The sequence below is a fragment of the Pongo abelii genome, chromosome 3 (genome assembly GCF_028885655.2).
Source record: "Pongo abelii isolate AG06213 chromosome 3, NHGRI_mPonAbe1-v2.0_pri, whole genome shotgun sequence".
NCBI lineage: Eukaryota > Metazoa > Chordata > Mammalia > Primates > Hominidae > Pongo > Pongo abelii.
Genome location: NC_071988.2, coordinates 41,476,091 through 41,493,465, shown reverse-complemented (window position 1 = coordinate 41,493,465; position 17,375 = coordinate 41,476,091). Strand labels below are relative to the sequence as shown.

Here is a 17,375-nt window from a genome sequence, read left to right as displayed (position 1 = left end):
GCCATCCTAACTGGTGTCAAGTGGTGTCTCATAGTGGTTTTGATATGCATTTACCTGATGATTAATGGTGTTGAGTACATTTTTATATATGTGTTGGTATTCTTTGGAGAAGTATCTATTCAGGTCTTTTGCCCATTTTGTAATTGGGTTGTTTGTTTTTCCACTGTGAGGAGTATGAGTTCTTTATATATTTTAGATACTAACCCCATGGTTTGCAAAATTTTTTTCAGACCATAGATTGCTGTTTCATTTTGTTGATTGCTATGCAGAAACTTTTTAGTGTGATGCAATTCCATGTTTAAAATTTTTGCTTTTGTGGCCTGAAAATTTTGTTGTTGTTCTTGTAGTATGAGCTGCTAAAATCTACTCAATATCCTTAATCTAAAGAACAGTACAAATTTGTTACATTGGGTTATTTGTTTTTGCTTCTGTGGCCTGAGCTTTTATGATACATAAAATATTATTTCCAAGGCCAGTGTCCAGGAGCATTCCCCTGTGTTCTCTGTCTTCCAGGACTTCTATAGTGTCTGGTCTTGTATTTGGGTCTTTTATCCATTTTGAGTTTATTTTTGTGTATGCTGTAAGGCAAGGGTCTAATTTCATTCTTTTGCATGTAGAAATCCAGTTTTCCCACACCCTTAGTTGAAGAGTATTGTTAATATTTTTGTAGAACCCTCTACTTTCTAAAAAGTGCATTTTTAAATTTTCTCATTTTATCCTCATAACTCCATGGGGCCACAGCAAATATTAATACCATTCCTATTTTATAAACAAGGAGGTTGAGACCTGGACAGTGAGGTCAGTTGGAAACTTAGGATTATAATCCAAGCCTCTGACTCCAGATCTAGTTTGTTAACCCTCGCCACCCTCAAAACAGCTGATTATCATTATTCACCATGGTTGTGTTCTGTAACGTCACCGTGAGCACCACACTGAGAATATTAAAGCATTCCCCCTAGGGGAAATACAGAGCTAGGTTCCTAAGAGCCTCTGCTCACAACAGTTTTGTCAGCTGATCAGTATATAACTTTGTTTTATGTGCATATTTATTTAAAGAGACCTTATTTAATAATTATGCTGGTTGAGTAACAGCACTGTAACTCATGCCCGAATGAGGCGTATCTAACATGCTTGTTTTCTCTGTAAGGCACATCACAGTCGTCTTGTGCTTAGGAACAGTAGACAGCACTTCAGTGCTACAACTGGGGCCATTTGAAACAGTGAGATCACCAACAAAAGTCACAAAAATACAAAAACTAGCACCAAATAATAGACCATGGTGAGGACACTTGTTTACAGTTATGAGAGCTGAAACAAGAATGAAAAGCATTGCATTGTTAAGCTTCAGCTGGGAATGTGTGCATGTCAGGTTTTCAGTGCTCTGCATATGTCTGTGAATCACTACAAAAGCACCACAAGTTCTGATTTGGGGGTTACAAATACATTTTGGTAAGTAAAGCAAATTTGCAAATACCGAATCCGTGAATGATGAGGATCCACTGTACCAACTCTGGAAGCTACAAACTGGAGAACTAACCTTGGATTCTGCAGTTCTGATCATGTTAGTCCACTGTTGACATTTTCTAATCAAGAAGGTTTTAAAATGATCAATCATGTCAGTTTTTGGATAACAGGAATTTTGCAAGAACAAAACGCCCTTAGAGTAGATGCAGTGTAGACATGTGCTAGTATGCTCCAGTGCCCTCACCACCTTTCAAACTTGAAAATACCCACAAGGGCCTGTGGGAGGGAAAATGCTTAGGTCGGTTTCTGATCCTGAGAAACTCACGGATCATATGTAAAGTGGGGGCTCTGAGGTGGATGAAAAGAACTTAATACATTCGGAGTATTACAGTGAATGATAGGGACAGAGGAATAAACAATTGAGTTCTTTCACTGAGAATTTGATGAACATCATCATGGCTCTTGGTTACAGCTATCAGTGACATTGAGGGAGGCAGAGCAACAGAAGGTAAAGAGAATGGATTCGGAGTCAAAGCCATGTTTGAATCTCCTCTCCTGCTACTTGGTATCTGTGATTGTTAATGGCAAATCGCTTTAATCATGCCAAATCTCAGTTTCCCTTTCTCTAAAGTGAGGTTAATAATACTCTAGGAATGTTTTTTTTGTTTGTTTGTTTGTTTGTTTTTAGACGGAGTCTTGCTCTGTCGCCCAGGCTGGAGTGCAGTGGCACAATCTCAGCTCACTGCAAGCTCTGCCTCCCGGGTTCACACCATTCTCCTGCCTCGGCCTCTTGAGTAGCTGGGGCTACAGGTGCCCCCACCATGCCCGGCTAATTTTTTGTATTTTTTTTAGTAGAGACGGGGTTTCACCATGTTAGCCAGGAAGGTCTCGATCTCCTGACCTAGTGATCTGCCTGCCTCGGCCTCCCAGTGCTGGGATTACAGGTGTGAGCCACCGCGCCCAGCCATAATACTGTAGGAATGTTGAAAGTACCAAATGCAATAAGCCATGGTTGGGTACCTACTAGTCTTCCAGTAAGCACTCAATAAATGGAAACTTTAAGAAAAAGAGGAAATTATTCTGTGCCTAGTGCTCCAGAAATCGTAAGTTGTTTTCCTTATGATAATTGGTATTCTTACCTTACAAAAGTGTCACCATTCAATTAGTTGGCCAGGTGGGGAACCTCAGATCCATCCAGAGCTCATCTCTCCTTCCGACTCCCAATCAGCCTCCGTTCTTCTGGGTGCCACCTCTTACACACCCATCAATGGGACCTCTGCTTTCTCTCCACTGGTGTCAACCAGGCTGATCTCATAACTGGAGCTGTTGCAAGAGTCACTAAGCTCCCCTCCCAGACTCCAGTCCCTCCCATACCAGACTCTGGTGTCTCCCCCAAACAGCCCCAGGTCACCCACTGCCAAAGAGCCTCTAAGGGCTTCAGATAGTCTATGGAGTAAATTCTAGCATTCTCAGTGTGACACAAAAGGTTCTTCAATTCCTGGATCTTTTCTTGTCTGTCTTTGGAGACTGAGCCCTCAGTGCCCACCAGACACCAAGTGTTCCAACCCCATTGGACAGTTTGTGAATCCCTGAACAGCCAAACACTTCCATACTTCTGGCCTTCCTTTACTCCTGCTATTCCTTTCAACCTGAGAACATACTTCTTTTCTCTACACTTGAGAAACTCCTATTCATCCTTTAGTACCCAGCTCAGGTGACACTGTAACAAATGCTTCCCACAGTTTGCAAGCAAACACTTTTCATAGCACATCATGCAGATTCTGTTATCGTTACCATGGGAAATTGTTACTCTATATGCGTCTGTGTCTCCTGATGTCCTGATATGAAGAGAGACAGGCCATGGAGGTCCTTGAGGACAGAGGCTCAAAGTCATCTTTGTGTCCCTTCTTTCCTAGCCCACTGTTAGGCATGTTGTAACATCTGCATGTCAATTGAATTGAATTAATGAAATGAGGATATTGACATGAACGAAAATATAACTATGCATCTGTAGGCTGACTAATAAAGCTCATTGTTTATTTCTAGATATTTACAATTCAGGAGCTTATACTTTGCAGAGATGATGTGAATAGGGCACGTAAAGATGATTAAAGACACAGATGGCCATGGTTGTCAGAGGACAGTAAATAATTCAGTTGCCCTGTGAAAGTGTATGTGGAGTATTTTGAGATGTTTTAAGTCCTTGAAAACAACTATATAGCAAGATAGATTAAGTAGTGCTTGAAGGGTGAAGAGAGAAACTCTGATCAAGATTTTAATGCAATGAAAATTAGGAACTAGAGACCAAGCACCCTTAAGATGGGCAAAACCAGAATCCGAGCAGTTTTCCCCAAGGAAAAGTATTTAGGAAGACCATTTCAGTAGTCTTACTTACCAGCTTCTCATACAAGACAGCACAGTCAACAGAGTCAATTAAGTGGCCTCAATGACGAATTCACTAGACTCCCAATCTTAAAATGACAGTAGCTTACAATAGGCAATATTTATTGGATGCCTTTTGCTTTACATGTATTGTTTTAAGTAATCCTCACAATAACTGTATACAGTAGGTCATTTTCTAGGTTTGTTTGTTTGTTTTTGAGACAGAGGCTCGCTCTGTCGCCCAGGCTGGAGTGCAGTGGCGCAATCTTGGCTCACTGTAAGCTCCGCCTCCCGGGTCATGCCATTCTCCTGCCTCAGCCTCCCAAGTAGCTGGTACCACAGGCGCCCGCCACCACGCCTGGCTAATTTTTTGTATGTTTAGTAGAGATGGGGTTTCACCATGTTAGCCAGGATGGTCTCGATCTCCTGACCTCATGATCCACCTGCCTCGGCCTCCCAAAGTGCTGGGATTACGGGCATGAGCCACCGCACCCAGCCCATTTTCCCAGTTTTACAGGTGAGATCACAGAGGCTGGGAGAGGTTAAGTAACCTGCCCAGGATCACGTGGTTAATAAGTGTCAGAGTCAGTACACTGAAAAATAATAGTATCCAAGAGTTACTTTAGGACTAATATCCAAGGCTTTTTGTCAGTTAATTGGTGTCTACTAGTGTTACCGTAGAATGTCTTAAAGACCCTATGTGTGTGGCTTTAAATAACATTCCTGGGGGCTTTCCTTTTCTTGAGCAGGACATCCATCTAGATATCCTACATACCCAGTGGAACATTGTAACCCATCCCTCTCCATGTTTACTTTGCTTAGACAATATTGTCTGTTGCTGCTTAGACAGTACAGCTGCGAAGACAGCATAGTCAACAGAATCATGTTAGTGGCCTCTGTGGATGATTCATAGACAACCAATCTTAAAATGACAATAGTTTACACTAGGCAGTATTTATTGGGTGCCTTTGGCTTTACATGTATTATTTACACAAAAGACCTTCCTTATTTCCTTTCTTCCTCTTAAGTATTTTACTGTTTCCAGGATTATCCAAGATGCATTTTGAAATTCTGTTACATAGAGGAGAAAAAAATTATAAATATCAATATCATGATAGGTAGTAGGTACGTTTTAGCTGCCTTTATAGCCATTCTTCCTTGTAATAGAAGTTTCATTTTTGGTTCCTCGTTTATTTTCTCATTACACCTACTAGATTCGTCAGACTTTGTTCTGCAGAATGGACAAATGAATGAGTAAAACACGCCCAATGGGTCTGAAGTAGTAGTTTCACCGTGAGAGTGACTTGTTTAAAATTCCTAATTTAGGCTGGGCGCGGTGGCTCACACCTGTAATCCCAGCACTTTGGGAGGCTGAGGCGGGTGGATCACCTGAGGTAAGGAGTTCCAGACCCCGCTGGTCAGCATGGTAAAACTCCCTCTCTACTAAAAATACAAAAAATTAGCGGGGCATGGTGGCAGACGCCTGTAATCCCAGCTACTTGGGAGGCTGAGGCAAGAGAATCTCTTGAACCCGGGAGGCGGAGGTTGCAGTGAGCCGAGGTCACACCATTGCACTCCAGCTTTGGCAGCAGCACTGAAACTCCATCTCAATCAATCAATCAATAAATAATAAAATAAAAAAAATTCTAATTTGCACGAGGAGGCAGTTGGCTGTGAAGGCCTCTGGGGGCATCAGCAGCTCCTCGACGATCCCCTGACCTCTTGCTGCTGAAAGCCAAGACTCACTCTCCCTTCCCTTGGTGGCCAAGGGAGTGGTGTGGTGGCCTGGACTACACACAGCTACACCTGCAGCACTGGCCACTCACTCCACCCGTGAAGGCCAGTCCTCACTCAGAAACTCCACAGTCCACCACAGAACCTTAGGTTAACAGAACAGAGGGACACGAGGACAGGAGGTTTTCCACAATTTCCTTTTCAGTGCCCATGCACCTCCAGGCGGGCAGTGTGGTGTAGCTGTGGGTCAGGATCATAAATTTCACTCCCACTTTTTTAGACGCACCTATCTCCATTTTCCAGTTTGACTTTTTTTTTTTCCCACAGAAAATATTTCACTTGATTCCACAGCTTCCCTATGTAAATCTAGGCATCTATCCAGAGAGCCCCCAGTCAAGAGTGATGTTCCAAATCCTTTGCAGCAGGCCTTGGCTGGGGGTGCTTCAAGGTCCCTGCCTTGTAGGACCAGGATTGGGAGGATGGGAGGACATTTGGTGAAGGGAGGCACTCAGAACACCTGGGGCAGTTCTGGCTATTTTTTTTTTTTTAAACAATTGACCAAATATGAGCCTTGTCTTCAGTCTTCCTGTTCCTTAGCCTGTGCCCAGGTATCAATGTACAGGACCCATTTGCCTTAAATAGAGCCACCTGTGGCCGGTAAAGACGCATAACACTGCATTTCCTTCCAACCTGTGTGCATCCACCGGCTTGGGTCATAGCTTAACACTGCTGCCTAAATGTTGTGCGTGGAAAGAAAGAGAGCCAGCCTGTAAGCCCTTCCAGGACTGTCCCCTCCACACTGAAGTAATAGCAAGGAAGGGGAGACAATGGTGATGTAGACATTTTTCAAACAACTTTTAAATTGGTATAAAACTATTATACCCACTGTAAACACTTTTTACAATTGGGTTTTTAAAAGGTCTTAACTACCCTAATCCCACAACTAAAATGTAATCATTGTTAACTATTATCATTAACACTTTGGCTTATATTCTTTCCTATCTCTTTTCTATGCACATAATTATATTTAACATGGTCGAGGTCATGGTGAACAGTTTTATATGCTGCCTTGTAAACATTTTGGGACTTCATGTAAATTTATTTTATTTTATTTTATGTATTTTCAGTTCCGGGATACATGTGCAGGATGTGCAGGTTTGTTACATAGGTAAACGTGTACCATTGTGGTTTGCTGCACCTGTCAACCCATCACCTAAGCAATAAGCCCAGCCTGCATTAGCTGTTTTCCCTGATGCTCTCCCCCACTGCCCTCCCCTCCCCAATAGGCCCCAGTGTGTATTGTTTTCCTCCGTGTGTCCACGTATTCTCATTGTTTAGCTCACACTTACGAGGGAGAACATGCAGTGTTTGGTTTTCTGTTCCTGCATTAGTTTGCTGAGGATAATGGCTTCCAGCTCCATCCACGTCCCTGCAGAGGCCATGATCTCGTTTCCTTTTTATGGCTGCATAGTATTCTATGGTGTTTGTGTACCACATTTTCTTTATCCTATCATTGATGGGCATTTGGGTTGATCCCATGTCTTTGCTATTGTGAATAGTGCTGCAGTGAACATACGTGTACATGTATCTTTGTAATAGAATGATTTATATTCCTTTGGATATATACCCAGTAATGGGATTGCTGGGTCAAACAGTATTTCTCGTTCTAGGTCTTTGAAGAATTGCCAGATTGTCTTCCATAATGGTTGAACTAATTTACATTCCCATCAACAGTGTAAAAACGTTTCTGTTTCTCCACAGCCTCTCCAGCATCTGTTGTTTCTTGACTTTTTAATAATTGCCATTCTGACTGTCATGAGATGGTATCTCATTGTGTTTTTTTTTTTCTGAGATGGAGTCTTGCTCTGTCGCCCAGACTGGAGTGCAGTGGCACGATCTTGGCTCACTGCAAGCTCCGCCTCCCGGGTTCACGCCATTCTCTTGCCTCAGCCTCCCGAGTAGCTGGGACCATAGGCATCCGCCACCACGCCTGGCTAATTTTTTGTATTTTTAGTAGAGATGGGGTTTCACCGTGTTAGCCGGGATGGTTTCGGTCTCCTGACCTCGTGATCTGCCCGCCTTGGCCTCCCAAAGTGCTGAGATTACAGGCGTGAACCACTGCGCCTGGCCTCATTGTGGTTTTGATTTGCATTTCTCTAATGATCAGTGTTGTTGAACTTTTTTCATATGTTTGTTGGCCACATAAATGTCTTCTTTTGAGAAGTGTCTGTTCATGTCCTTTGCCCACTTTTTAATGGGGTTGTTTGTTTTTCTCTTATGAATTTGTTTAAGTTCCTTGTAGATTCTGGATATTAGACCTTTGTCAGACGGATAGATTGCAGAAATTTTCCCCCATTCTGTAGATTGTTGACTCTGATGATAGTTTCTTTTGCTGTGCAGAAGCTTTTACTTGGATCCTATTTGTCAGTTTTTGCTTTTGTTGCAATTGCCTTTGACATTTTCATCATGAAATCTTTGCTCGTGCCTATGTCCTGAATGGTATTGCCTAGATTTTCTTCTAGGATTTTTATAGTTTTGGGTTTTACATTTAAGTCTTTCATCCATCCTGAGTTAATTTAAGTCTTTAATCCACCTTGAGTTAATTTTTGTATAAGGTATAAGGAAGGGGTATAGTTTCAATTTTCTGCATATGGCTAGCCAGTTCTCCCAGGATTCTCTATCCTTTCCCCATTGCTTGTTCTTGTCAGGTTTGTTGAAGATCAGATGGTTGTAGATGTGCAGTCTTATTTGAGTTCTCTGTTCTGTTCCATTGGTCTGTGTGTCTGTTTTTGTACCAGTAGCATGCTGTTTTGCCTACGGTAGCCTCCAGTTGTGTTCTTTTTGCTTAGATTGTCTTGGCTATATGGGCGCTTTTTTTTTGTTCCATAAGAATTTGAAAGTAGTTTTTTCTAATTCTGTGAAGAATGTCAATGGTAGGTTAATGAGAATAGTATTGAATCTATAAATTACTTTGGGCAGTATGGCCATTTTCATGATATTGATTCTTCCTATCCATGAGCATGGAATAGTTTTTCCATTTGTTTGTGTTCTCTCTGATTTTCTTAAGGAATGGTTTGTAGTTCTCCTTGAAGAGGTTCTTCACTTCCCTTGTTAGTTGTTTTCCTCGGTATTTTATTCTCTTTGTGGCAGTTGTGAATGGGAGTTCACTCATGATTTGGCTCTCTATTTGTCTATTATTGGTGCATAGGAATGCTTGTTTGATTTTTGTACATTGATTTTGTGTCCTGAGACTTTGCTGAAGTTTCTTATCAGCTTAAGAAGCTTTTGGGCTGAGACAATGGGATTTTCTATATACAGGATCATGTTATCTGCAAACAGAGACAGTTTGGCTTCCTCTCTTCCTATTTGAATAAGTTTTTTTTTTTTTCTTTTTTTTGGGAGATGGAGTCTCACTCTGTCGCCCAAGCTGGAATGCAGTGGCACAATCTCGGCTCACTGCAAGCTCTGCCTCCCGGGTTCACGCCATTCTGCTGTCTCAGCCTCCCGAGTAGCTGGGACTACAGGCGCCCACCACCACGCCCGGCTGATTTTTTTTTTTTTTGTATTTTTAGTAGAGACGGGGTTTCATCCCAAAGTGCTGGCATTACAGGCATAAGCCACCGCACCCGGCCTTGAATACCCCTTATTTCTTTCTCTTGCTTGATGGCCCTGGCCAGAACTTTCTTTTTTTCTTTTCTTTTTTTTTTTTTTTTTTGAGACGGAGTCTTGCTCTGTCGCCCAGGCTGGAGTGCAGTGGCGCGATCTTGGCTCACTGCCAGCTCCGCCTCCCGGGTTCACGCCATTCTCCTGCCTCAGCCTCCTGAGTAGCCGGGACTACAGGCGCCCGCCACCACACCTGGCTAATTTTTTGTGTTTTTTAGTAGAGACGGGGTTTCACCGTGTTAGCCAGGATGGTCTTGATCTCCTGACCTCGTGATCGGCCTGCGTTGACCTCCCAGAGTGCTGGGATTACAGGCATGAGCCACTGCGCCTGGCCCAGAACTTTCAATACTGTGTTGAATAGGAGTGGTGAGAGAGGACATCCTTGTTTTGTGCCAGTTTTCAAGGGGAACGCTTCCAGCTTTTGCACATTCAGTATGATATTGGCTGTGGATTTGTCGTGAATTACTCTTTATTATAAAAATTTTTCCATATACATCTTTTTGTTTGTTTGTTTTAGAGAGTGAGTGTTGCTTTGTTGCCCAGGCTGGAGTGCAGTGGCACAGTCATGGCTTGTTGCAGCCCTGAAATGCTGGACTCAAGTGATCCTCCCAGCTTACTCTGGGTAGCTGGGATTACAGGCACAGGGCACCACACCCAGCTAATGGTTTGATTTTTTTGTAAAGATATGTTCTTGCTATGTTTCCGAGGCTAGTCTCAATCTCCTGGGCTCAAGCGATCCTCCCACCTTTGCCTCTCAAATTTTGGGATTACAGGCATGAGCCACCGTGCCTGGCAACATCTTAATGACTCTAAAATACGGGTGAGGGATCAAAAAAAAAGTTTATCCAAATCCTGGTCAGTGAGTCTTTACAATTTCTCTAAAACTTCCAAGCAAAATACAAGGTAGTATCTTGCACATGCCACTTGACAAAGCAGTGACATATGTACCCTTGCATTTTATTTTAACCATAAACTGTGAAGAACAGAATGCTGCTTTGGAGCCTCATACTCAGCCCTGTGTAGAAGGGATTCATACATAGAAAGTAAATGAAGTCCCCAAGGTCACACAGTCAGTGAAAAACCCGGAACTAAAATGCATACCTGTTTCCTGTCTCCATTTGTTTCTCGAGACTTAGGGTTTTTTTCCAGCAATTAATGCTTAGTGTCAGGAGACACATTCTTCTTCACTGTGGCATCAGTAAAAAGGGTTGGACTTTTAAGAAGCTGGTGAAATTAGGGCCATTTGACAGGTTTTATTGAACTTTGGTTTAATAACAGGCCTACTTCTGATACACATGTGACTTATTTTGGTTGACCTCATTGTTCAGCAAGTGCTTCTTCAATTTGGAGAATATATCCATATAACTGTTCACAAATGGCCACAGCCCAGGTCTGTAAGGATGATGACTATTTAAGAAAATACTTTTCTGGGAAGAGGAAAAATTTTCTAACCTACTCCTACTTCCTGTTATTCAAAGTCTTCTAAAGGATGTTGAAGTAGTTTTTGATTTATTATGTTACATTGTGATAATCGCCTAAAAAATCCAAAGCTGTTATATTAGCACTGCATAAAATGATAATTCCTGTTTGCTATCTTAAAAAAATGGGTGAGAAAAATGAAATTTAGACAACTTGGTGGTGATACTTTAAAATTAGGGCTTAGGTTAAATATTTATTATTTTCTTGAACGTGACAAGAACATCTTAAGAAAACACACAGCTAAGAAATACAGTGGCAACAATTCATATAAATTAGGTTATTAACTAAGCTTACCAAGACCTTTAAAGGCAATTAGTTACTACTCCTGAAAGGACTGTAATGTAAATCTTAAGATGTAGGCATTATTTATGTAGTGGTACAAAAAAATCTCATGCTCTATGTTGGGTTAATATCTATTCACTTTTATTATGATTATTCAATGAGTCTATAAGACAAAGCCTCAAAAAATAGTGTAATAGTGAAATGTATAACCAAAGGGATCAAATCAATTGAGCTTCTTTTTGGGACACTTAGGGAAGAACTGTGTGGCCAAGTGTGTATGCATTGAGAAGCAAGTCTAATGGTATGGAATTCTGCTTACTGAAGAACTAGGAATGAATCCATCTTTAGAAACACTTACATTATTGATTAATAATTAGCAAAACCTTAGTTTTCAGTACCTTAATTTTTAAAAGCATCATTGGGTGCTACTGCTGCAACCTGAGTCAAATAAGTCAAGACACGTCTCTTCTGTGAGTTCTTTGTGATCATGATTGTTGACCCAAATTCATCTTGGAGTAAGTTTGACTTGAAAGTTCTCAGTGAATTGTGCTGAGCCTAAAAATTCTTTCCAAACTATAGCATCTGTTCTGTATTTACAAACTGAAATAACTACGGATGTCAAATGAAAGAAGATTCTATTTCCTTTAGAAAATTTTTTTTTTTTGGAAGTTTGCATCAAAAATCTTTTTAGAGGCCGGGTGCGGTGGCTCGCGCCTGTGAACCCAGCACTTTGGGAGGCCAAAGCAGAAGGATCACTTGAGGCCAGGAGCTCAAGACCATCCTGGACAACATAGCAAGACCCTGTCTCTGCAAAAAAATGAACATAATTAGCTGCGTGCAGTGGTGCGCACCTATAGTCCCAGCTACTGGGCAAGCTGAAGTGGGAGAATCACTTGAGCCCAGGAGTTCAAGGTTGCAGTGAGCCGAGATCACCGTACTGCATTCCAGTATGGGTGCCAGTAAGACCTCTGTTAAAAAAAAAGAAGAAGAAAAAACTTTAAAAGATTTATTTTTTAAATAAATATGTTTAATAAATATGTTATTTATTTTATGTTTAATAAACATAATAAAATAAATGTTTAATAAACATGCTAAATAAATATGTTACGGGATAGCCAATGTGTAATTGTTGCCATTTCTTCCACCCAGTGCCCTGCCAGACCGTTTTAGATTACTTGAAGACGGTTCTGCAGCACCACAACCAACTCCTGATACCACAGCCAGCTGACCAGCCGACAGAGGTAGGTCTCTAGTAAAAAGGTGAATGTTCCATTTGGAATTCTCTTAAGATGAAGTCTCTTGATTAACTTATCGGTATATACCAGAACAGACTGGCTAGCAAAATAGTTTTTCACTGAGGTTTGTGGGTCTGTTACCTGTAAGTACGTAATTTGTGGAGAAAGAGCACGCATATATTTAACTACAGAGATTCAGCTTCGTGTACTGAGTGGGGAAAGACAGATAATGACAATTTAAATAGCATGGGTAATTTTTCCACCATTCTGTTTGCACAGAGTTGCCTGAAATGAGAGATGCCAACTTGTCATTCCCTCAGACAAAGTCTGTGTTCCACATGCCCCTCACTCTGGGCACCTCACACACTGGGCACGGTTCTCCGGTGTGTAGATAGGCATTTTCCAGGTGTCCGGGCCCTTGGACATGGGTTATTTTTTTCACCTGGACTTAAATGGAAGAAACCACAGTCTCTCCCAATCTGTAGAAGAAATGATGTGTTTTAATAGTAATAAAGATGGTACATACTTACAAGATGTTCAAGGCTCAGTTTTGAATATATGACTTCGATACGAGACGTGAGAACCATGGACAGTCCCCATGAGAATCCCCTGGGGAAGCTCTCAGGTTTCCCCCAGCCTAAAAATAAGCCTTCCTTGGATTCTCCTTCTCTTCTGCCATCATTGCCTTCCTTTCTACTTCCATCTCCTTCCAGGCTCCCAAAGTATCCTGGGTCAGCACCTTCATTCTACACTACAGCACATCTTGCTTCTTGAAAGTTGGGCCCAGGTCTCATCTCTAGTGTCATAGAAGACACTCAATTCATGATTGCTGAATGGGGATCTCATTTTTTTAATGATTAAACATTTGAAAAGCTGGTCTGTATTCATTATCTTCTCTCTTTTAATTTCCATTTGCTCTTCCACGCTGTAATCTGGCTTCACTTCCACCGCTACCAGAGTTTTCTGCAAGAGGCCCCTGGTGACTCTCCAGTTGTCTGGTCCAGTGACCCTTTTTCCACTCTGGTCACCCCAGACCCTCACCTCTCCTCCTCCGTGCTCTCTCTTGTCCTTAGCCTTAGTGTCAGTACCTTCTTCTGGTTCCTTACCCGTCTTCCTATGACGCCTTCATGAGTTTTTCCATCTACTGTTCTCCAGAGGTCACGCTTCGTCTTTTTCTCTCTTTCTATTGCGTTTTCTCATCAGTTAAGTTTCCTATTTATTTGTTTATTTATTTTTGAGACAGGATCTCGCTTTCTTGCCCAGGCTTGAGTATAGTGGCGTGATCATGGCTCACTGCATCTTCGACCTCCCAGGCTCAGGTGATCCTCCCACCTCAGCCCTGCAAATAGCGGAGACTACTGGTGTGTACCACCACGCCCAGCTAACTTTTAGTTTTTATAGAGATAGGGTGTCACTATGTTGCCCAGGCTGGTCTCGAACTCCTGAGCTCAAGTGATTCTCCTGCCTCAGCCTCCCAAAGTGTTGGGATTACAGGCATGAGCCTGTGCCCAGTTATGTTTCTTATAACATTCACTACATGTGTGTTAACAAGTCCCACATGCATACCTAGAGCACCAGTCCCTGTGGCTTCATTGTAGACCACTGTGCCAACTGCCTGGCCCACAGTGGTTTGCCCATACACTGCTTGATCTCACCACACCTATTCTGAATACCTATCTGCAATTCCTCCTGTTTTCAGTAAAGTCCCCACCAACCCCAGGTAGAAGTTTCTGACACATCACTGACCCCCTCATTTTCTACGTCTAAGAATTCTACAGCCATGTTGAACTGTCTCTCTTTTCCTAGGTTGACTCTCACCTGACTATTGCAGCAGCTTCTTTCTTCTCTATTCTCCACACTGGAAAGTTGTTTTTTTGTTTGTTGGTTGGTTTGTTTTTTCCGAATTACAGATCCAAAGTAAATGTATGCTTAAAATCCTTTGCTCCCTAGAACTAAGTCCATATTTCCTAACTTGACATTACTGTCATACAAAAAGCATAGCTGAAAAGCCCACTTCCTCCAGGAAGCTCTCCCTTACTGCCACACCCCTGCTTTGTGCCTGTGTGGCACACTGTTCATAAGTCTAGTTCAGAACTAGTTACCTTGCTTAACAGTAAATGTACACCTATATCTTCCATTTGATGATGACTCTTAAGTAACCCATTAATTAAGGGTGATTTGTTATGTTTTTTTTTTTTCAGTGACTCAACAATAGGTCAATGTTTAATAATCTTTGGGTAGCTAACTGAAGAAAATATACAACCAGAATTCTACAAAAATGAAAAGATAGGGGAAATGTCTACATAGGACTACTTAAACTTTATGACTCATCATCATTATGACTCTTTATATTGTCATTTCAGGCACACGAGCATTTTCTCGTTTTTATTATTTATCATATTTTACTTCTGTTAACTATGCTAAAACAGGTTTATAAATCTCATCCATAACCCGGAGAGCATTCTGAATTGTGCTTTGGGCTATAAATTACTTTCTCTTTCTTTCCCTTTTTCTTGATGAAAATTACCTCCAAATGGTATTCCTACATTTTATGAGACCAACATTTTATGTAGAGCTGCTGCATTCAGTGGATTTTTTCAAAGGTTTTGAGAAAGCTCCTTTCCTGGATTGTCAGCTGCCAGATCACTAGTCCATCCCATCTTGAAATAGACCATTTTCAGGGTCACAGTAAAGCATCACTTACAGGGTGAACTCTGAACTTGAGGATGGCATCCCCAGCCCCATCCCTTTGAGTTGTGAGGCCTTGGAAATGGATTTGACCTCCTTGGTAAGATAGAGCTGTAATCCTGACTTACCAGGTAAGCTCACTCTCTTGAGCAAAACAGCTTTTAAAAATTATATGGTGTCAAATAAACAGCTTATATGGTGTCAAATAAACAGCTTAAAAAGCAGCTAGACAGTCTTTTCTAAGGCTGACGAATATTTACAGGGACCATAACTAAGAGGATGGTGGAAGTCTCATTTTTTAAATTAAGGATGGTAGAAGTCTCCTTTTTAGTGGCTCCTCATCTATGTTGCTCTCCTTAAAGTTCTTTAACTTTGCGAATTTTTATTCAGTGGTTAAAAAAAAGTAAGAATTCTTCATTGTAGCCACCATTACAGGGTGCCTGCTGTGTGCCAGCCACAGAGGCCCGTGCTCTACTGCATCAAGCCATTCAGCAAATGTTTATTGCACCTGCAATGCCACCCTGAAAGTCTGGCATTGAACAAACAGGTAACAGTCCCAGCCCTCATAAGCTTTTCTTCTAGTGGAAGACAGCTGGTCTCCTCACCACAACCACCAAGCTGGGATTATCATCTGTATTTTAACAGAAAGGAGCAAAGTTTAGAAAAGTCACCTGCCCAAGGCTGAACCCAGAGCCTAGCTGTAGAATAGACCTAGTACCTCCACCTGTGAGGAGAAAGGAGGGAAGTGTGCAAAGTGCTTGGGGCAGGTGCTTCTGGCTGGTCATCAGTTGCTCAATAAACTGTGACAGTTACTAAGCTTTAAGCTTCCTCCACAAAAGGACTGGTGACACAGTGAGTGGTTTTGAGTCAGGCAGCCCCCGAATTTCACCCCCCTTCCGGCCCACCCAGCCTCCCTGAGGGCCGGGGGTCAACCCTTCAGAGCCCTTAGGAGCCCATTCCTCTCAGTGCTTGGGAAGCAATGGATTTATTTTCCCTGCTGCTGCTTTCCTCCCAGCTGTAGTCTCTGTTCCTCATTTTTGTGAAAGACACCACTGGTTGACCTGGGGATTATCTTGCTTCCTCAGTCTCCTGTACATACCCTGGCCCATGGAATTGGTTGCCTGGCCCCCTCGATTTGACAGCTTTCACTCACACCTCTCTCTGCCCTGCACAGACTTGATTCAGACCTCCGTCTCTCACCTCCTGCAATGAAACAGCAACCGGGGCTGAAGGACTTTTTGGGAGCTCTGGGCCCCTGCCCATCTTTTGATTGTCTCTTATACACAGGGTCCACCACTGTACCCAGCCAAGGCTTGGCTCATGCTCCCAAATGGTCACATCTTGTACTCATGATTATTCAGTTCCTTTCAGTTGTACAGATAGGGAAACTTTGGTCCAACAACTTGAAGTAACTTGCTCAAGTTAGTCTAATAAGACACAGAACCAAGATTCAATTCAAACCCAGCCTGACTAAATTCAGAGCACAAACTAGGTGCCTCAGTTGCCTTCCTTAGGAAAGGAAACCACATCTTGCTGTTGCTCATTGAGGAGAGTGTGAATGCTGCCGTGATGAGTCTCCACGCGCAGAACTCAGTGCCAGTTTCCTAGCCGCATCGGGCTGCCTCCCTCTTGTTGGTTCCTGTGCCGTTTTCCCTTCTCAGTGTTCAACTCAACAGAGCACTTTTTGAAATAAAACTCTATCAGATCCAAATGGTGCCAAATTTATAACCTGTAGTAAATTTGCTGAGTTGTAAAATGAATGAGTTTTCCCTTCTTTGTTTTGTACACCTTAATTACTGGGGAAGGAGTACATTAAAACTAAGATCATGGGTTAATTAATTTGTCCTGGACTGCAGAATTTTATGGACAACCAGAACTAAAGTAATGGTTGTGTAGGTGCAATTGATTAAACATGGCTTATGAATGTTACGGAAATTCCCGTAATTAGTCCCACTGCAGCTATTTAGCCCGGGAATTTTATAGCAGACATAAATTATGAAGGTGAAAAGTAAGAAAAATTTTGAGTTGACATAGTGGCATTTGCAGAAGCTATAATTTGAGGAAACCTGTTTTGCATGATTATTAGTGATTTTTTTTTTCAGTTTCCACAATTCTCCCTTCTTAAAATTTGCTTTTTAATGTTTCTGTTGTAATGCAGTGACTACCGGGTATTGGGTGCATTAAACACAAGTAAAACCTTATTAAAATAGATCACCAGCATCATTTCTAAAAGTACTTCAGAGTAACCAAAGAATGAAGAGACCTGTTTGATCACACTCTTCAAAGTTTTGCATATTTTAATAGACTGAAAAGGAAAGTTACAGGTTAGATTTAAATAGTGTTCCCTGTCATTGGATCTTGACACATTTTAACCTACCTGTTAAAATGTAAGTTATAAATAGCTCCCCTTTCAAAGGTGTTCATTATACCTCATTGGCTCTTGTTACA

At 41.8% G+C, this 17,375-nt stretch overlaps 1 protein-coding gene across 2 annotated transcripts in view; it reads left to right on the top strand.

The window, feature by feature from the left end:
* The window catches only part of BEND4 (BEN domain containing 4), a 45,104-nt gene that overhangs the window by 14,206 nt on the left and 13,523 nt on the right, over positions 1 to 17,375 (top strand). For both annotated transcript variants that reach the window (XM_002814701.5, XM_024245686.3), the window contains exon 3: positions 12,154 to 12,245. In XM_002814701.5, the coding sequence (XP_002814747.3) occupies positions 12,154 to 12,245 (92 nt within the window). The remainder of the gene's footprint in view (positions 1 to 12,153; positions 12,246 to 17,375) is intronic.